The 22091-nt window shown below is 39.7% G+C and overlaps 2 protein-coding genes across 2 annotated transcripts; both read left to right on the forward strand.

The window, feature by feature from the left end:
- The first annotated feature begins 6451 nt into the window (after positions 1 to 6451).
- LOC126079312 (olfactory receptor 2AG2-like) lies at positions 6452 to 7384 on the forward strand. Its single transcript, XM_049890246.1, has one exon. The coding sequence runs from the start codon at positions 6452 to 6454 to the stop codon at positions 7382 to 7384; it is 933 nt and encodes a 310-aa protein (XP_049746203.1).
- A 7624-nt stretch (positions 7385 to 15008) lies between these two features.
- Positions 15009 to 15938, forward strand: LOC126079313 (olfactory receptor 2AG1-like). Its single transcript, XM_049890247.1, has one exon. It carries the CDS (start codon positions 15009 to 15011, stop codon positions 15936 to 15938), a length of 930 nt encoding a protein of 309 aa, XP_049746204.1.
- Positions 15939 to 22091: the final 6153 nt, after the last annotated feature.

Below are 22091 nucleotides of genomic sequence, written 5' to 3' on the forward strand. Positions count from 1 at the left end.
GTGATGTTGGGGCAAAGAATGGTGGGCGAGCTCATGTAGGGTTCTTGGCAGGAGGCAGATATTAAGGGAGTGAGGAGTACAGCGCAAAAGTGTGCCACTTCCAGATCTAAGCCATAAAAAACATGTACATTTCATCCCCCAGGGTATCTTTCTTTTCGGGCTCCCCAGAATGAAGATGACTTTTGTGATCAACCTGGGAACCACATGTTGAAGGTGGTAGCTCCACAACATGGAAAAATCTGAGTTCTTGAAGCACCCACTGTGGAGAAGAGCAGTCGAAGACAGCCTCCAGCCAAGAACATCTGCACTGAACTGTTACATGAGTAAGAAATACAATTTTATTAGGTCATGCTACTGTGATTCCTGGGTTTTCTGATATAGCAGGCAATAAGTGTTACCTTAATGTATAAAGAGTGAACAATTCAAAGTAGAAGTAGATTCAGTGATTATAAATGCTTTTCCAAGAAATTTATTGCCAAAGGAAAAAGAAAAGGGGGCGGGGGGGGAAGGATTTAGAGAAATAGTCTAAAAGGAATGGGAAACCAAGAGATTATTTCTTTGAACAGGGAAATATTGATCATACCTGGAAGCTAGATCAGAGGATCACAAGAGAGCTAAAGATACTAGAAGAAGAGCATGTCAGTGAAGGAGCAAAGAGCAGGCAGTGAAGAAGAGAAAGTTAGAATCTCAGTAGTAATTGCAGAAGTCAACCCTAAATGGGGAAGGAGCACTTATTCCTCTCAAATAAAAGGCCAAGATAGTTCCCAGATAAGATAATTAAGAGGTGAAAGAAAAGAGGCATCTGAAGGAATTAGTCACCTACGACCTTTATTTTGTCTATGAAGTAGAAAGCAAGAGTGAAAGGCAGATGTGTAAGGAATTAATTCATTATGATGATAAACCAACAACCCCAAACAAAAGCTAGGACCTTGGTAATATCTTCCATCTAACTATGTGGCCATCCCCAATCCATTTCCCTGCCTCCTTTCATTTTAGTATTTTCCAAAATCCTGTGTTCCTCGTTCTCTTTTATAGTTTTATATACATGTATTCTCAAAAAGTTAATTTTATTTGAGATTTTAATGCTACAAATGGGGTCTAAAAAAACACAAACCAAATCTGTTGCTGTCGAGCCAATTCCAATTCATAGTGATCCTATAGGACAGAGTAGAACTGCCCCACAGAGTTTCTAAGGAGCACCTGTTGGGTTTGAGCTGACGACCGTTTGGTTAGCAGCCGTAACACTTAACCACTACAGCACCAGTGATGTGTAATCTTTAGAACTTTCCTTTTTTTCACTTGACACTAGATTGCTCAGTTATTAATGGAGCCCTGGTGACACAGTGGCTAAAGTGCTCAGCTAATAGCGGAAAAGTTACCTATTGAAACCCACCAGCTGCTCCCCAGTCTGCTTCCACAGCCTTGGGCATTTGCACTCTCTCCTACAGGGCTGCTACGAGTTAGAATCTACTCGGTGGTATCGGGTTTGGTTTTGGTTTGAGTTATTCATATTGTTGCATGTTTCCCTAGTTTAATTGTTTTGATTGCAATATAATATCCCTATGTATGAAACTTTATCCATTCCTCTGTTTATGGCATAAGGGTTGTTTCCCATTTTGCAAAGTGCTGCTCTTCCATTTTACATGTGCACAAGTTCATTTGGGGTGCATTCTTTTTTACAATGAGAAAAGTAAAAACATATTTAATTATATTTCTTTGTTTGGACTTGTGCAATAACTTTCTTGGGTATATTATTTATTTTATTATATAAAAAATACAAAACACAACATTCACCAATTCAACATTTGTCCCTTGTGGAATTCAAGGAGACCAATTACATCAATCATGTGCTTTGTCTTTTATAATCCAAAAAGGAAAACCTTACTTTTTTATTTTTTTAAAGTCAAAAGCAAAATGGTATGATAACTCCTGCAGCACTTTTCAGCATTTACTGGAGAAACGAATGATTAAGGAGATGCTGAAAAATGAGAAGGATATGGCAAGGAATTGGGTGAGAGATCAGAATGGCCGGAACTAAAGCAGTGATGGGTGGAGGTGGATGCTGTATCATCATCAGAGCTCCAAGCTGCTGAGCCCACTGGTCACCAACACTGGGAGTACACAATACATACCTACATGCGCAAGCAGGCACATGTGTTAAAGGGAGGAGAAAGGAGGAACAAAGAACTGAAAAGCACAGGAAGGTCCAGTAAATCAGTGCTTGGATGCTAGGTCAAGGTAAATGAAGACCTGATATTTACAGAAAAACTGGAGTCCAATTCCCTCTAGTTTGTACTATTCCAGAGTAGAGGCCCAAAGGGGGTCAGATGGCAGCATTTTACAGAACCCATGAAACATACTTTATAATTTGAAGAGAGGGCTGGCCAGGGGCTTCTTAAGTCAGTTACTCACAATGTGTGGTTAGTGATTTAGAAACAGCCTCAGCAAGTCCATACGGGGGAAAAAACATCCTAAGGCTTCAGTGCTCATTTAGTGGGTGAAGTTTATGAGAGTGGCAGTTCAGGTAACACACCCAGGGGACTCATTAAAATGCTGCTTCCTGGAGCAGCATTTTCAAGGGAGGTCATTTGAGCTGAAGTAATAAAATGCCGACTTCTGGCCAACTGCTACCCCAAGAACAGCAAGGCTGGGCACTACAGGGCCTCCATTGGGAAGCTTCTCCCTTTTTCCTCCAAATTTCTCCTGTACTCAGTTTTTGTCATGGATACCAAGCAGGACAGAAATACATGACAATTTGAGTGCCCGGACTAAATAACTGAGTCGGAGTCACTACAAGACTGAGAGGGATATCTCAATAAGAGGAGTTGGATGAGACAAGGTAGTGAGAGATAGATCCTACTTCCCCTGGATCTCTAGGTTCTCTCAGCTACCTGTTTGCGTCCACCACCATCCCCAGAGAGGACTTGCAATGCTAGTAAAATGGAAGAATCTTTGACTTCTGATCTCGGACACAGTCATACACACACCTACATCCCACCCTGCCAGACAAACCACTTCTTTCTCTACCTTCATGAAAATCTTCATCCCTCGTTTGAACCTCGGGTCCATCAGTGTGGTCAGGCAGCTGTACCCTTCCACATTTGAAGTAAGGGCTCTGTCTTTGTTTCAAGGAACTACATGGGGTCTGGAAGAGCTGAGAAAGAGGGTCAACACCTTACACTTCTCTGCTTTTCCAGTTCTCTAGTGCCTTGGGCTTAATAGTTTACTCACTCCCTTCTAGGCACCTTGTACGTGGAGAAAGTATGGACTTGGTTTCCTATACTTCCTGTTGCTGGCCTCTTGATAAAAGTCTCAATACTTAACTTTTGGCACATCTGGGTTATTTTGGCATCTAATAGTCTGATTATGCCCCAAAATGGGTAGTACCCCAAAGGGGACCATCTGGAAATAGTTGAAGAGCCTCTTCCCTAGATGCCTACTTGACGCTAAAGTACTATGTGGTTGTTGTTATGTGCTGTCAAGTCAGTTGCAACTCATAGAGACCCTCTGTAGGACAGAGTAGAACTACCCCATGGAGTTTTTGAGGAGCAGCTGGTGGATTCAAACTGCCTTCCTTTTGGTAAGCAGCCAAGCTCTTCACCATTGTGCCACCAGGGCTATAGCCACAGAAAAAGCCAAATGAAGTCAATGAAATTTTTATTGAGCATTAATACAGAGAACTTATAAAAATGTTTTCAGATTTTTGGTTCCATGTTGTTAATTGACTCTGTCTGACCATTTCCCATGAAATTCAACAATGTTCCTGTATTAAGCATAGTCTCTGATGACTTCTCTTGGTTTGAGGCCCCCATGCACCATCAATAGCTTTCTAGAAAGGGGATTCTTCTTCTGTGACTGAGAAGAAGAACTGTGATCCCAGTGTATGTTTGTTGACCCTGCTTTTAAGACAGGGTTGGGGAAGAGGAGCCAGAGAATAGAAAAGGAGGGAAAGCAGGGACCTTGGTTCAGAAAGAGGAAGGCAGGTGAAAAGGATCATGATTGTTTTTTGCTTTTTTTCACAGTTCCATCTTTATTTATGTATTTTTTATTGTCCTTTAGATGAAGGTTTACAGAACAAGCTAGTTTCTCTTTAAACAGTTGGTACACATATTGTTTTATGACATTGGTTAACAACCCCACAACATGTCAACACTGTCTTATCCCAGTCTTGGGTTCCCTATTACTGGCTTTCCTTTCCCCTCCTGCCTTCTAGTCCTTGCCCCTGGGCTGTCCTTTGGACTAATTTTTCCCTTGTATCTTTAGTTTTCTTCATTCTTCCTTGCTCCTGAAGAGGTGAGACCAGTGGAGTATCTTAGATGGCCACTCACAGGCTTTTAAGACCCCAGATGATACTCACCAAAGTAGAATGTAGAACCTTTTCTTTATAAACTATGTTATATCAGTTGAGCTAGATGTTGCCTGAGACCATGGTCTCCATAGCCCTCAGCCGAGCAATTCAGTCCCTCAGGGAGTTTAGATTTGTCTATGGAGCTTCCGTGATCTTGCCTTGTGCAAGTTGTGTTGGCTTCCCCAGTGTTGTGTACTGTCTTACCCTAAAGAGACAATAGATAAGTGGTAAATTTGGTGAAGGGTAACAAAGGGTCATGATTCTTGATTACACTGGCTTACTTAAGCACTACATCTTCTACTCTTTGAAATCCTGTCCAAACTCCTGAGGCAGAAATCTACAGAAATATGCCCAGCTAAAGATTTTCCTTCCTCCATTCATTTTTTATTGAAAAAACAAAACAAAGGCAAAAGATTTCCAGTCTAATAATTATCAGGCATTGAGCTAAGAATCATCTTTGAACTTGTCTTCTTTGTGGTTGTCAATAGGCGAAGATAGCCAGCCAGTCAATGTTTTGGTTTTGTGAGGCAAGAGAAAGACCTTAGACCCCAAGGAATGAGGAGATACAGTTTTAAAGAGGGCATTCTTCTGATAGGTTTCTGGCCTAGAGTTCACCGTGGCAAAACTGCAGGGAGGAGATTGTTGCACTATGTTTCAGATGTTCTGACCTTCACACATTCCTCTCTCAGTATTACCTGGATCCTTCTTACCTACCTTCTATTCATCCTCAGTCTGTAGTTTTTTGTCATTTACTTATAGAGTCCTTTCCCAAAATTTCAGCTCTGTGGACCCTTAGTTTGTTACATTGTTCTTTATATATCAATAATCACCACTGGGTGTATGTAGTTGTTTGTGTGATGAATTTTACACATCTATTTTTTTTTTTTTTTTATGAAATAACCCTAGACCAAGTAGGTCCTTAGCAAATATTTATTGAATGAATAAAATTGTAGCTGGATCAGATGGCCTTTCCACCTTCAGGATTTTATGATCCTACCAATTAAATATTCCAACTCTGAGATGGCCAGGGTGCTGACATAAACAGAATACTGGAAGAATTGGTGCAGATGATACAAAGGACAGATGAAGAATTCTCTTCTCCTCTAAAATATTTCCTAAGCTGCTCATCAAGCTGTGAAAGATCCTCATTCACAAAGAGCCAGCTAAGTAACTGCTGCACCACAAATCACACAACTCTACTTCCTCTTCACCTTCAACTCCTCTCCCCTAGTGCTATCACTTGAATTCATGATTCAGGAGAACCAGTATCCTTCCTATTGCTTACGTTTGTGAGATAGAGGCATCTGCTTTCTAAGTTCCGAATCTTACTGTGACTCTCAGGTGACATGATAGCTTCGGGTTACGTTTTCTTGTTTCTAGTTCATTCCTTTTATCATATGCCTTAAACACAAACACCTTGACAAGCTTTTGCAAATTCAACCTATTATCTTTTCTATGTCTCCTTCCAAACAAACATGTTATCATTACCCGTAAATATTCAAACACCTTTTTTAATGTTCCTACAGATTTACCGCCAAAATCTCTACCACTGTACACACAGTGCCGCCCAGAATTTATTTTCATTCCAGCAGAATAGCAGTATGCTCATCAAGAATACAAGGAGAGTGCAAGAGAACAAGTGATCCAAAAGCCAATAGGGTCCTCTCTTGAGGAAGCTGTCAACAACGATGAGCTGTGCAAGTTAAGGCAGACATAATAACTAGGGGAGAAGATATCAAAGATCTGCATTACAAAGTGAACCACCTAGATTTTAAATGAATCCCTAACACATTTTGTTACTATAAAAACAGAAACATCTATCTACAGTGATGTTTGCTTGGGCATATTCTCTTGGATACCTTATTAAAAGAGATTTCTAAATAATTTGCTATTACCAAAATACCCATACCTCACTTATCTGGTGCTTTCATAATTCAGTTAAAAAATTCAGAAATCAGAAAAGCAAACTTAGCTGCCAAGAGGAAAATATTTCATTCCATGGGATTTCTATTGGCTATCTCACAGTGACCTGGAACAATACACCACAGCACAGCTTTCTTTCAGAATCCATTTAGGTCTAGGCAAAAAAAGAAACCACATAAAATGGAGCTCTGGAACTCATCCTTGGGAAGTGACTTCGTCTTGATGGGCATTCTGAATAACAGTGGGTCTCCTGAACTGCTCTGTGCCACAATCACAATCCTGTACATGTTGGCTCTGACCAGCAATGGCCTGTTACTCCTGGTCATCACAATGGATGTCCGACTCCACATGCCCATGTACCTCCTGCTTGGACAGCTCTCGTTCATGGACCTCCTCTTCACATCTGTTGTCACTCCGAAGGCCCTTGTGGACTTTCTGCACCAAGAAAACAGCATTTCCTTTGGAGGCTGTGCCCTTCAGATGTTCCTAGCACTGGCATTGGGTGGTGCAGAGGACCTCCTACTGGCCTTCATGGCCTATGACAGGTATGTGGCCATTTGCCATCCTCTGAACTACATGGTCCTCATGAGACCAAGGGTCTGCTGGCTCATGGTGGTGACCTCTTGGATCCTGGCATCCCTGAGTGCTCTAGGACATACCTTGTACACCATGCACTTCCCTTTCTGCATGTCCCGGGAAATCAGGCACCTTCTCTGTGAGATCCCACCTCTGCTGAAGTTGGCCTGTGCTGATACTTCCAGATATGAGCTCATGGTGTACGTGACAGGTGTGACTTTCCTCTTGCTTCCCCTCTCTGTCATTGTTGCTTCCTACATATTAATCTTATTTACTGTGCTCCACATGTCCTCAAATGAGGGAAGGCAAAAAGCTCTTGTCACGTGCTCTTCCCACCTTACTGTGGTTGGGATGTTCTATGGAGGTGCCACATTCATGTATGTCTTGCCCAGTTCTTTCCACAGCCCCAAGCAGGACAACATCATCTCTGTTTTCTACACAATCATCACCCCAGCTCTGAACCCTCTCATCTACAGCATGAGGAATAAAGAGGTCATGGGGGCCCTGAGGAGGGTCCTGGAAAAATACATGTCGTAGGCACCCTCCACACTCTAGGACAAGATCATGGCTTGCTTTTCTCCATTCCTTCTCTAAATCAGAGGATTTGTGCTATGAATCATGTACTCACATAAGGCCAGCATTACCTGTTGCTGTCATCGATTCCAACAAATGGCCACCCCATGGGTGCAGAGTAGAGCTGAGCTCCATAAGATTTTCAAAGCTATGACCTTTCAGAAGCAGATCAGCAGGACTTTCTTCTAAAGCATCTCTGGGTGGGTTTGAAGCACCAAACTTTCCATTACTAGTCGAGTGCTTAACCGATTGTGCCATCCAGGGACAGGGCCACCATAGTAAACCTGCCACCATAGTAGGGTGAAAGAATTATAAATGTAATCGGTTCAATCAATCTTTAATGATGATACACTATCTGAGATGATGCATATACTCTATAAAATTGCCTTTATTTTCTCCTTTGTATCTTGTGAGCATAGAGACCTTAAGCTGAATTTACTTGGGACATATCATCTTGTCCTTGGAAGCTCATGTTATAAAAGTAACTAGAAAAAGAAGAACATTGAGTATGTGTCTTAGAGTCACTCTATGGTAGGGCATCATCTTAACACAATTACTGAGTAGACACGGTTGCGGATAAAGTTTAAAATTCAATATAATGTAGCCCTGAGAAATAATAGTAGTTTTGGAGTAACCAAACTCCAGTAGCTTCTTAAAACCAGAATAAGACTGCTACCATTTGTACTGGATCTTAGACAATTGATAGAGACAAGGAGCCTCAATAATACATTCAACTTTCTGTTTATGAGGTAGATAGATGCTTGAACAATTAGTAGGAAAGGATAATAGATGTATATCTGCATTTGCACTGCAAATCTTGCAAGCAGTTGACATTGATTACACAGATAAAGATGAATGTTTACACTGAGATAGTGGAAGAGGCTAAGAAGTGGAACCTGACATTTCTACTTGGAAACTTGCACAGAATCTTTTTAAAATGAGACATTTTCCAGATTTGCAGTGAGGATTAGAGATACAAGAGCAGTGATGAAAATCTGTTGTGTATATTGTTTGAATTAAAAAAAGTGGCCTGTGTATATACGCGGATGTGTTTTGAAAAATCAAAAGAGTCAAAGGAGCTCATTCTTGAAGTGATTATATATATATGCATATGACTAGATGGCAATGGTATGGTTATCCACATGAAAAAAAAAAGGAAGGCTAAAATATATAATTCACTTTCTAGCTTGCTTAAACATGCTTTATTATTATCATTTGATTTATTGCAGTGGAAAGATTTATTTTAAAAAGCTGGGAAATTAAATTCATTGAATTAAGAAGTTCCAAAATACCTTGTATGATGTATGTGAGGCTTAAAGTTATTACATTTACAAATAGCCAGTTAAATCAGCATTCTGAATAATTCTTCCATTTTAGCTATTAATATTCCCCCCCCTTTTTTTTTACAGTTGCCTGAATATATATTTTCTTCTTTTAAATTTGGTGGTAGTGAATATTTCTGGGCTAGGTCTCTAATTCCAATAGTTTATCAATACTCCCATCTCTCACTTTTCTTCACCAACTTTTCCTTCAGTTTTATCACTTGCTTATTCTTCCTGATCAACTTTTGAATTATTTGCCAATATTCAAAATATCCCATTGATATATTGTGATTATATTTAACTCACAAAATAATTTGGAATTTCGACTCTTTGCAAATACTCCCTCATACCTTCCAGGAAGAGTATTCAATCACGCCAACCTCCTTTTACTTCTTTCTATCGCTATTACTGTCACTGAACAAAAGTGCTATGTTTGCCTATCAGATTGGAGTTTTGGTACAAACTTTTAGGGCTAGAACTGAGACTGATTCTTGAGTATAATCATGAGTCTGGAACCAGACTGCCCGGGTTTTATCCCCAGCTCTAACACTTACTATCTGTGAGACTTAGACGTGTTACTTGAACACTCTGTAAAAAGGGGTTTGAAAAGTATATCCCCCATAGAGTTGTGAATGTTAAATTAGTTATATACATAAAGTGCTTACAACAGTGCCTGGGACATAATAAGCTCTCGATAATTATTTTCTATAATCATCAATCCTGCTGGAACTCCTGAGCTACACTGTCCAGGCCAGTCATTCCAGCCCTCAAATGTCATATCAAAACAGTATTGGTCACAGGTGGAATAGCCAGAGCCACACTGAAGTAGAGTTTGGAGTGTATGTGAGATATTTATTAGTGGCCAATATCTATAAAAGGACAGGGGAGGAAGCAGCACCAGAGAGAGGAAAAATAGAATTTGATTCAAGTTCAGCAAAGCTTGTCCAGCCCAGCAGAAATCTGTGGAGTGAGAATTGCCAGCCAGAGTCATCTGACATCAGGCCAAACAGAGTGGACCCTCCCTATCTCAGTCATGGATACTGGCTGCCCCAGAAGAGAGAGAACCAGGGGCAAAGGCTCTCTGCAACTGAGACAGACCCCAAAGTTGCTGAGAGCTGGAGGCTGTAGATTGACCACATTTCCAACAGCTGGGCCGCAAAATTTTTCCTTCCCCAATAGCTACTTGCTCCTGCTTTTGTCTTCATTCCCAGACCTCAGGAGAGTAAATGAAAGCCTGAGGCAATCCTTGAGTAATTTCCCTAGAGACTCCCAGGAAGGCTCCGAGGAAGATCTGGGCAGCACATCTTTCTGTCTACTGCATTATTGGATAGGCTGACTCAAGGGTTATGTAATTTTTAGAATATACAATTGCTTGAATTTGTAATTTACTGTTAATTAAAGACACAAACTCCTGATCTTACGTGGTAGTTTGTGGTTTCGTGTCCTGTAGAGTTGCAAATAACTTGTGAATAGTAAAAAATACAAATTTTTAACCACAAGGGTTTCAATTTATTGCTCTCTGGGCCTTCAGCCCATTTTGCCTTTAACCTGACAATCTTATTCTAACATTTTAAAGTGCCTTTCATAATAAAATACGTAAACTCCTGTTCCTCAAATGCTTTTTGAACCAGTTTTATCATCTTCCAATTCCAGTCATTAATAAATTAGTAAGTATATCATCATCCCAGTGGAGAAAGATGTGGCAGTCTGCTTCCATAGATTTACAGCCTTGGAAACCCTATGGGGCAGTACTATTCTGTCTTATAGGGTCACTATAAGGCGGAATCCACTCAATGGCAGTGGTTTTGGTTTTGTTCTATTTGTAATAGTCATATTTTTAAATTTTGAAAATTATACTTCAACATGAAGAGGGAACAAAGAACAGAGATTTATGATTCATCTACCTGACAAAATTATAGCTTTTATACTTTATAAAATGGAAAATGTGAATTTTAATATCATTACCTACGATGACCAATGAGCATGTCTTAATCGTCAACCCTAAGTGTGTGTGTGTATGTGTTTTTCCTAAAAAGTGTGTTTAGATTGTACTTCTTCCTTTACCTACATAAATCATCCTATTTTCTTTCCAAAAGTACTGTTTTTTTCAATGAGTGCTAATTGAAAAGACTCGAAATTTAAGGCCTCAGGCCATAATTCATTCATTTTGATTCAGAATTTAAAGAGGCTACAAAATTTTACAATATTCATAAAATGCAAAGTAAGACTACAATTGGGAATACAAAATGGCCTGGTCACTATGGAAAAGTGTTTGGCAATTTATTATAAATTTAAATATACACTTATCATCCAATCCAGGAATTTCACTTCTAAGTATTTACACAAGTGAGTAGACAACCTATATTCACTCAAAACCCTGTAAATTAACTTTTATATTGGCTTTTTCAAAATCAACAAGAGCTTGAAACAATCTAAAGGTCCTTCAATTGCTGAAAGGATAAACAACCTATGCTATGTATATATATATACAATTGGATACTATTCATAATTAACGAGAACTAACATACACAAGAGTATGGATGAATCTAAAATATATTGTGCTTTTAGTTTTTATTTTTCATTTATCCCCACTCTTGAATGACGCTTTAGCAATACACAGAATTCTAGGTGTGCAGTTATATCCCCTTAGCAATTCTGAAGATACTTTTCTCTTGTCCTATTACTGTCACTGAAAATTCACTGCCATCTAATTGTCTTAGTGGGTAATCTGTCTTTTACCCCTGGAAGCATTTAAGAGACTTTCATTATCACTGACGTTTTACAGTTTCAGTAGAGTGTGGATTTCTTTTTATGTTTCCTCCTGAATACTTGGAAACTTGTCCATTCTCCCTTCAAGCATCACCGAGCTCACTGGTGGCATACAACAGTACCACCAAGACACACATACATATGCAGAGCCTCACTGGATTGTGAAAGTTCAATGAACGGAGGGCCTGTCTGGTAATTGCAGACTCCAATGAATGTGGTCATATTGAATTGGAAATAGTCCAGGATAAGAGGATCCTGAAGGGCGGGGAGGGGAACAGGTATCATCATCCCACACATGCCACAGAACACATATTATGATCTGGGGCAGAGAAGCAGCCACGCAAGAGACCCTTGTTTCCTGGTCTTGATACTGTGTATTCAATTAGCTATTTAGAACCAGGCCATCAGTGCTTCCCTTAGGGTGGAATCAAAACCAAGGGCCTCAGAGCTCATTTGGTGATAGAATAGTATAGGGACCGCAGGTCAGGAAACATGCTCAAGAGGATTCATTAACATCCCATTTCATGAGCCAACATTTCCAGGGGATGTCATTTCAACTGAGAGAATCAGTTCCTCTAAACATCAGGGTAAAACAAAAGTAGAATGAGGTTACAGGATAAGGAGTCAGCATAGTTTCCCCAGGACAGGCCTTGGTTCACTGTTGGCTCCAGCAACAGGGAGGTTGGTCACTGCTTGATCTTCTTGGGGCAGCCTTCCAATATCTACTTCCCCCTGTTTTATCTTCACAACCAGACAGAGCAGAGTAAATGACAGTCTGAACACCTGGACTCAAAGGCTCCATCTGACAAACACTCCAGGATTAGGTGGGCTCCCTTCCTGGGAGACTGTGTGAGAGAAGCAGTTTCTGCTAATTCTTCACAGGTGTGAGAACAGGAAAGTCATCTTCTTGTTCCATAAGAAATGACTCAAGGACTGTATTAGCTGTCTGTCTGTCTCCACTGCCATCTCTGAAGAAGACTTGCAGAAGAACAGAAGGGATAAATAAAGATCCTAACACCTGATCTCATTTGAAGCCCTCAGACACTTAAACGAACTGAATACTGCTGAAAAAGCCACATCTCCCCTCCCCATTTCTTTTGGAACATTCTTGTTCCTCAAACAACCCACAGGATAGTCTGAGTGGTCTGTCAGCTGGGCTTCTCACCACCTGAGGTAAGGACTTTGTCTTCCTTTCAGGCAAATGTGTAGCCTCTAGTAATGTTGGGTAGAGAAATAGAGTCCAAATCAGATCCCAAGAACATATACTACTCTTTCTAGCAGATAATCCTAGCGCTTTGGGTTCTATGTTCCATCTCAATCCCTTCTCTATATTTCCAAACAAGGGAAAAACAAAAAACAAATTAAGACTGATAATGAGTCTGTGCTACAGCCCAGGCCTGGATATCTGCTTCCTGGTGGAAGTATCAGTACCTGCCTTTAGACCTTGGAAGCTGTTGACCTCTGACAAGGTGTTTTTGTACCTATCTTTTTTAGGCTATGTGACCCCAACAGACCATCTAAGAGCAGAGTATATGCCTGTGATATGATCTGATACCTTTTTACTATTAAAGTCCTGTTGCACCAGAAGGGCCCAGTGGAAACTAATGAAATGTCAAATATATAATCAATATTGTGGGGAAATGATTTACAGAACGGTGTTGCGTTTCCCAATTCTTTAAGCACATGTTCAGAGCTGGCTTTATCTAAGAATTTCTATCATTCTCAGTCCCTGTTACTGTTGGCTTCTGCCTGGGATTGGATACCACACACGAAAAGCAGCATTCCAGAAAGGGGCTCTTCCTCCCTATTCCTGTGCCCCTTCAATCTGTTGTGGAGGCTCTGGCACTGCAAGAAGGAGAGCAGGAATCTGGGTCAGAGGCAGGAGAGTGGTGGTAGAATTACTGAGGATTACAACATGCAATATGCGCTCTTTTGTTGCCCACGCCTTTCACTATTTCTCCCAAACATAATTACCCAAATCTTCCTACCCATTCCAAATCTTCCTAGGCAGTACCTTATCTGTTATTATATATTTGAATCCAGCTAGACTCACATCTTACCATAACTTGCTAAAAAACACCTATCTTTGCACTGGTACTTGTGTTAGTTAAGGGTCTTCAGAGAAATAGAACCAAATAAATAAACATATGGAGAGAGAAAGAAAGTGAGAGAGACTTGTTTTAAAGAACTGGCTCATGCAATTGTGGGGGCTAGCAAGTCCAAACTCTGTAGATCAAGCAACAGGCTAGAAACTCTCACAGTCTTGAGTTGAAATTCTTAGTCCAGACAGCAGCTACAAACTCCAGCAGGATATCTGTGTTACAGTCTTGAGCCTGAATTCCTTCTCCTGGAAATCTCAATTTTTGCTCCTATGGTCTTCAATTGATTGGATGAGGCCCACCCATATTACTGAGGGCAACCGCCTCCTTTACTTAAGGTCAGCTGATTGTAAATGTTAATCATATCAACAAAACACATTCACAGCAACATCTAGACTAGTGTTTGACCAAACAACTGGGCACCATTATCTATCAAAGGTGACATATAAAATTAAGCATCAATATCTTAAAGGTTTAGTTCTAAAAGCAATGAATGTTACCTCAAATACACCATATCCTAGCTTCAGACAGTCCAGGCTCCCTTCTCTCTCAGGATCATGGGAGAATGTGGGACTGGCCAAGAGAAGCAAGACGAGCAAACTTTAGCTCTTTTAATGAAACTTGTGCCTACACCCTTGAGTGCTGCAAACATGGAAATAAGCTATATGGGAAAAAATTAGAAGTGCTTTTTTTAAATCAAATTTTGATTTTCATTTTTAAAACAGATGTATGTAGCTACAAAGCTAACTGGATATTTAAATCATTACCAGAAATTAGAGATAAAACATATATATAGGTAGTCCCTGACTTATAATGTATTTGAGTTATGGTAAACCACACTTATGACCTTCCTCTTTTTTTAACACATCTTATCGTGAGTAATATGTACTACATATAATGTAGCAAAGAGTAATTTGTTGACATTATAATTCTCATGCCAACCCCTAACTACAAATAAAGGTCAGATTTATAAAGATATTGATAATAAAAGGCAATAATAGTGAAAACTGATTTTTAAAAAATGAGGTATTTTACTTACATCAGAACCTACTTACAATGGAGTCATCAGAACTGAAACCCCATAGTAAGTCAGGATCTACCCATACAAGAAAAATCAAAGGTATTGGTATCATGAGACTATTTAATCTTTCTGGGAAGACCCATAAATAATATTTTCATGTAGCAGTCTCTTAACGTTTAGCTAATACTGTGGTGTTTATTATCCATTTAGATGAGTCTTTTGTACAATTAAAAGATTGAGAAATCAGAAGGTAAAGTCAGATACCAGTGAGAAAGGTATCTTTCAGGTACCTCCGATGTTAGCAAACTAGGGGAATATCTAAGCAATAATTCATGGTGTATTCATCTAGCTCCAGGTAACTAAAGAAACCTCACAGAATGGATTTCTGGAACTCCTCCTTGGTAAGTGGCTTCATCTTAATGGGCATTCTGAATAACAGTGGGTCTCCTGAACTGCTCTGTGCCACAATCACAATCCTGTACATGTTGGCTCTGACCAGCAATGGCCTGTTACTCCTGGTCATCACAATGGATGTCCGACTCCACATGCCCATGTACCTCCTGCTTGGACAGCTCTCGTTCATGGACCTCCTCTTCACATCTGTTGTCACTCCGAAGGCCCTTGTGGACTTTCTGCACCAAGAAAACAGCATTTCCTTTGGAGGCTGTGCCCTTCAGATGTTCCTAGCACTGGCATTGGGTGGTGCAGAGGACCTCCTACTGGCCTTCATGGCCTATGACAGGTATGTGGCCATTTGCCATCCTCTGAACTACATGGTCCTCATGAGACCAAGGGTCTGCTGGCTCATGGTGGTGACCTCTTGGATCCTGGCATCCCTGAGTGCTCTAGGACATACCTTGTACACCATGCACTTCCCTTTCTGCATGTCCCGGGAAATCAGGCACCTTCTCTGTGAGATCCCACCTCTGCTGAAGTTGGCCTGTGCTGATACTTCCAGATATGAACTCATGGTATATGTGATGGGTGTGACGTTCCTAATGCCGCCTTTTGCTGCTATCCTTGCCTCCTATTCACTGATTCTATTTACTGTGCTCCACATGCCCTCAAATGAGGGTAGGAAGAAAGCCCTCATCACATGCTCTTCCCACCTTACTGTGGTTGGGATGTTCTATGGAGCTGCCACATTCATGTATATCTTGCCCAGTTTGTTCCATAACCCCAAGCAGGACAACATTATCTCTGTTTTCTACACAATTGTCACCCCAGCCCTAAACCCTCTCATCTACAGCCTGAGGAATAAGGAGGTCATGGGGGCCCTGAGGAGGGTTCTGGGAAAATACATGTAGGTGACACCCTCTAGGGAGGGTTCATGGCTTGCCTCTTACCTTTCCTTCTCTTAGAGGGTTTGTGCTGTGAATAAAGTACTCATGGTAAAACTACTATAGTGCAGAGTATATATTTTGACGTAGAAGAGTGAAGAAATTATAAATGTAACTGCACCTGGCAAATAATCTTTTAAATCTTCCATTGGGGGACTGGGTTTTGCACAAAGGAATTCATACATCATGATTCATATTCTATTTAAGATTTACTTTCTTTTTTGCCAGGTAGCTATTGAGTTAAATGGGACTAGGGGATATCACCAACTTGGGACACAAGCCCTGACTTTAGCAGTCCATACTGGATCAGCATAAGAACCAGAGAAAAGGAAGTTTCAAGTGGGTGGCCTAGGGAAGGCACATAAATCAAGGGGGGGCTTGAGATTTGCACAAATTTTATTTCAGTGCAGCCTGGTCTAATACCCCAACTAGTAGTTTTCATATATTTGTATCAAGTGTTCATTCTTCTTCCTCTTTCCAAACATCCACCATTCTGGAAACTGCCTCACTAGGACACATCAATAGATGGCTTTGTTTGATTTTTTTTTTTTGTTGTCTCTTTTTGTTGTTGTCATTTCTGCTTGTTTTTGACATGGGGATATTTTTTATACTCTCTCAAGTATTACTGAAAGGAATCTCAAGTAAAGGTGTTTCATATGCAAGATCCATGGTAAATAATTGTGCTTATTCCTTGTTAATATATATATATAAAAAAAAACCTAAAAAACAAAAAAGTGGTTTTTTCTTTAATTCCATCTTATCTTGAAACATGCCAGCAATTGCAAAGGTTTCATATGCTTGGTGTGTATGGGTGTGTGAGTCTGTGTGGAGGGGTGTGTGTGGAAAAAAGGAGGGAACAGACATAATTTATCTTCTAGATAGCTTAAATATGCTGCACTATTATCAGTTTGTTTATAAGTCTGGTAATAGAACAAAAGCTGTTGGGTTGGCTTGCTATGAAAATAAAATGATCCACCTGAGTGGCACTATTTTGGGGGATATTGTTTGTGAAAATTGGCTAAAACTTTCTTTTTGTTTTCTTCTTTTTTTAAATAAAATACCACAGTTTCATCTACAACACTAAAATAAATTTTTTTACTTAATAAAATCCACCTAAAATCTTCTTATCCAAAGATAACTTCTACAGATATTTAGATGAATTTTCTTCTATCTTTAATGTGGCATACATTTTACTGAGATGATATGTGCATGTGAAATAGATATTTTTTTCACATATTAATATCAAATGATTTTGTCTTTTCTATCACATGGTGGCAGGATAGAGTAGTGGTGAAGAGCCTGGGGTCAGTTGTTATAGTGCCAAGGTTTGAATTCAATCCACTCCCACTTACTTGTATAGCTTTGTACATGTAACTTAATCTCTCTGTACCTAAATCTGCATATCTATAAACTGTGAATTGATAGTAATAATAAGATTTACCTCATAGTGTTGTAAGGATTAAATAAATTAGTAAATACAGATATAAAGCATTTAGAGCAGTGCCTGAAATTTAATGAGTACTTAATAAATTCCAACTCTTACATGAATAAATAGCCCTGAAAAAAGATGTTTTTAAGTAGGGACATAATATTAGATCAGATGGATGTTTTGTAACATAATTATCTATTTCACCAGTGCCATGTATTTAAATGTTAGTGTGTGTATATATATACATATACATATATATATAAAATCATCAATATCAATCATTTAAGCACAACTGATTTTTTCATTACAATAAATTCCTGTTCAATATTCTTGATATAAGGAGACATTCTTTTCCATCTAAATCAATAGCATCTCCATCCTCACAACTGACCAAACTAAAAACTCAAATATAAAGATTGTTTTCTTTCTTTGACTTACTGCCTCAAGAAGAGGCCCTATCTGTAAAACACATTCCAAATATGGGCACTTCTCTTGGTCTTCCCCTTAAATAATCTTATTCCAAGACATCATAATGTGTTGCTTGTTCTTTTGAAGAGTTCCCTCTCTCTTTCTGCTTTTGCCCCAGTATAATCTCTTTTCTCCCTCTATACACACTGACGTTTATAAATATAAACCAGGTCATGTCACTTTTCAACAATGCTGCATATGATCTGGCCCCTGCCTACGTTTTATTCCTCATCTGAAACTGTGCTCCATTACACTCACTCTAGTCTAATCCCATTGACCTCATTTGGTCCATCCAACAGTTGAAAATTGTTTCTACTTTAGGGCTAATTAGTAGTTCCTTTGTTGTCGGTGATGTTCTATTTATTCTGCTTGGCTTACTACTTTCCAGCACTTAGCCCTCACCTTAAATGTTTACTTCTCAAAGAGGTTACCAATCTAAGTAACATGCACCCAAACCAAAAGGCACTATTTGTATTTTGCTTTATTGTCTTCATTGCAGTTATCATTATGTGAAACTTTATTTATGCCTTAGTTTACTTGTTTACTCTCTGTCTCCACTCTCCAAAATGAACGTTCTTGAGAGCATGGACTATGTCTGCCTTGTTCATTGACGTATGTCCAGAAGCTAGAACAATGCCTGGCATATAGTAGGCATTTAATGTTTTTAGAATTAGTGAATTAATAAAGAATGATGTGTCATCAGGCAGGGCTAAGATGGTAGAGTAGTCAGATGTTTCTGGTGATCGCTATTCCAACAAAGACCCCCCAAAACAAGTGAATCAATTATATAGATGACAAGCTAAGAATCCGGAGCATCAAAACCAAAGTTAAGAAATCAGATAGAGTGAGGGGGGGAGGGAGATATGGTGCAGAAGCACCAAGGAGTTACCAAGTCCATGGCAGCGCCTCAGCCCCAATTTCTTGCCACGACTGTGGGGGGTGCTGATGGTAGTTTTCCAGGATATGGCCATCCCTGACCCTGTGGCATGTCTGCAGCAGGGCAGGCCGTGGCGTTTAGGAGGTAGCCAGTTTCAGTGAAGAAGACAACTGTGGGAAGCAGCCCTAACCCCCTGGGGTGATCTCAGCAGGGATCCAGCCAGCACACACAGGCTACAAACACCTCTGGAATCTGAGATAAAACAGCACTTTCAGCACAAGATAAGTGATTTTTCCTAATTTACCGTGCAGTGGATCTAATAGCTCCTCCTTTTGAAAGAACTCTTTCCTATATATCTGATCCCTCCTCCCTCTGCCCCCGCCAGTTTCATTAACAGTTGATCTATCTGGGCCTGAGATAGGTCCTGCTGCACTTCCTGAGCCATTCTCTTGGCCTTGGAGAAGGAACAAATTAACTAACGGGGGAAAAATACTCTGCCAACTCCCCTAATCTGGAAACTCAGAGCAGAAGCAGCTCCGGTCCAGGCAAAAGTGATCCATAGACTTTGTCTTTCACCCTGCATGGATCCAGGTGGCTCTGATACACCAGATAGGATCTGGCTATTATATTGCTAGGGTGAACCTGTTTGAGGTCTGACTGTAACTGTTTCAGCTGTGTGGTGGAGAAGAAAGTTTTAGGTGTTTGATACTGCTCTGCCTAACAACCAAGGCCTTCCTCTACCCACAGCAGGGGCCTGAGGACTGGAGGCTCCAACCACACCACCTAGCCACCCATGACAGGGGTCCAAGGATAAGTGGTGCCTACCAGTCCTTACAGGTAAAAACATTGGGTGCCTATGGTACAGCTGCAGAGCTCACCCACCAGAGTGCTCTAGAGAACAGGGATGTGCCTTCCTCACAGACATTTGGGGGAAGGTTGTCAGCCCCCTGCCTTCCTCAGAGTGTGACCCCATGCTGCTACCAGAAACTTGTGCATACACCAATCACCACTGCTCCTCTAAGATAGTAGGTGAGAGCCTACACCACACACTAGGTGACCGAGTATCAGGACACCTGAACTGAATCTATACAAGAATAGTGAATGGACTCCTAGGCTCATATATCTGGTAACAGCTCTAGGCATCTGGTAACAGAACATTAGTGCTTCAAAGGCTCCAATAACCAAGTTAGCTCACTCTAGTAGCCTATTTGGGAATATCGAAAGAAAACAAAGCAAGAAACTAGGACATAGTGAACAAACATAAAATAAATTAATACAGTAACTTACAGATGGCTCAGAGACAACAGTTGATATCAAATCACATAAAGAACCAGACCATTCTTACTTCAACAAACTTCCAAAACAAAGAATCAAGGACTCTTCCAGATGAAGATGTATTCCTGGAACTACCACGTGTAGAATACAAAAGATTAATATATGGAACTCTTCAAGACATCAGGAAGGAAATCAGGCAATACACAGAACAAGCCAAGGAACACATAGATAAAGCAGTTGAAGAAATTAAAAATATTATTCAAGAACATAATGAAAAATTTAATAAGTTGCAAGAATCCATAGAGAGACAGCAATCAGAAATTCAGAAGGTTAACAATAAAATTCCAGAATTAGCAAACTCAATAGAAAGCCAGAGGAGCAGAATTGAGGACATGGAAGGCAGAATTAGTGAGACTGAAGATAAAACACTTGACAACAACATATTCAAAGAAAAATCAGACAAAAGAATTAAAAAAAAAAAGAAGAAGAAACCCTAAGAATCATGTGGGACTCTATCAAAAATGATAACTTGCAAGTGACTGGAATACTAGAACAGGGAGGGATAACAGAAAATACAAAGAGAATTACTGAAGATTTGTTGGCAGAAAACTTCCTTGACTTTGTGAAAGATGAAAAGATATCTGTCCAAGATGCTCATTGAACCTCATACAATGTAGAACCAAAAGAAAATCACCAAGACATATTATCACCAAACTTGCCAAAACCAAAGATGAAGAGAAAATTTTAAGAGCAGACAGGAACAAGCAAAAAGTCACCTACAAAGGAAAATCAATAAGTTTGGACTACTTGGCAGAAACCATGCAGGCAGGAAGGCAATGGGATGACAGAGATAGAGCACTGAAGGAGAAAAATTGCCAGCCAAGAATCATATACCCAGCAAAACTCTCTATCAAATATGAAGGCAAAATTAAGACATGTACAGATAAACAGAAGCTTAGGGAATTTGCAGAAACCAAAAACAAAACTACAAGAAATACTAAAGGGAATTCTCTGGTTTGAAAATCAATAAAATCAGATGTCACCCCAACACTAGAACACAGATCAGAGCAAGCAGATATCAACTCAGATATGGAAATCATAAAAATAAATTAGGATTAAAAAAAAAAGCTCAAAACAAAGAATTAGTGATGTCGTTATGTAAAAGATGACAAAAATCAAAAAAGAGGGACTAAATAAAGTAGGCATAGATCTTCCATATGGAGAGGAGATCAAGGCAATATAGGGAGATACAAGTTAGTTTTAAATTTAGAAAAATAAGAGTAAATAACAAGGTAACCACAGAGAAGACTAACAATCCTAAACATCAAAATAAAAACCAAGAAAAGCATAAAGACTCAGCAAAAACAAAATCAACTACAATGAAAAAGAACACACAATTTACACAGAAAAACTACTCAGCACAAAAATAAGTGGAAAAATGAAACTGTCAACAACATACAAAAAAAGGCAACCAAATGATAGCACTAAACTCATACCTATCATGCTGAATGTAAATGGACTTAATGCACCAATAAAGAGACAGAGAGTTGCAGAATGGATAAAAAAACCACGATCCATCTATATGCTGACTACAAGAAACACACCTTAGATTTAAAGTCGCAAACGAACTAAAATTCAAAGTATGGAAAAAAAATGTCAAGCAAACAATCAAAAAAGAGCAGGAGTGGCTATACTAATTTATGACAAAACAAACTTGAAATGTAAATCTACTACAAAGGATAAGGAAGGACACTATATAATGATTAAAGGGACAATATACCAGGAGATTACCATATTAGATATTTATGCACTCAATGACAGGGCTTCAAGGTACATAAAACAAACCCTAACAGCACTGAAAAGTGAGTAGATAGCTCCACAGTAACAGCAGGAAACTTCAACACACCACTTTCAGTGAAGAACAGAGCCTCCAGAAAGAAGCTGAATAAAGACACGGAAGAGCTAAATGGCACAATTAACCAACCTGACCTCATAGACATATAGAGAACACCACCCGACAGCATCCAAGTATGCTTTCTTTTCCAACACATACGGAACATTCTCTAGAATA

The sequence above is a fragment of the Elephas maximus genome, chromosome 7 (assembly GCF_024166365.1).
Source record: "Elephas maximus indicus isolate mEleMax1 chromosome 7, mEleMax1 primary haplotype, whole genome shotgun sequence".
NCBI classification, from domain to species: Eukaryota; Metazoa; Chordata; class Mammalia; order Proboscidea; family Elephantidae; genus Elephas; species Elephas maximus.

What these genes read in the sequence shown, in the direction of transcription:
- LOC126079312 (XM_049890246.1), top strand. Translation starts at nt 6,452, where the DNA reads ATGGAGCTCTGGAACTCATCCTTGGGAAGTGACTTCGTCTTGATGGGC.
- LOC126079313 (XM_049890247.1), top strand. Translation starts at nt 15,009, where the DNA reads ATGGATTTCTGGAACTCCTCCTTGGTAAGTGGCTTCATCTTAATGGGC.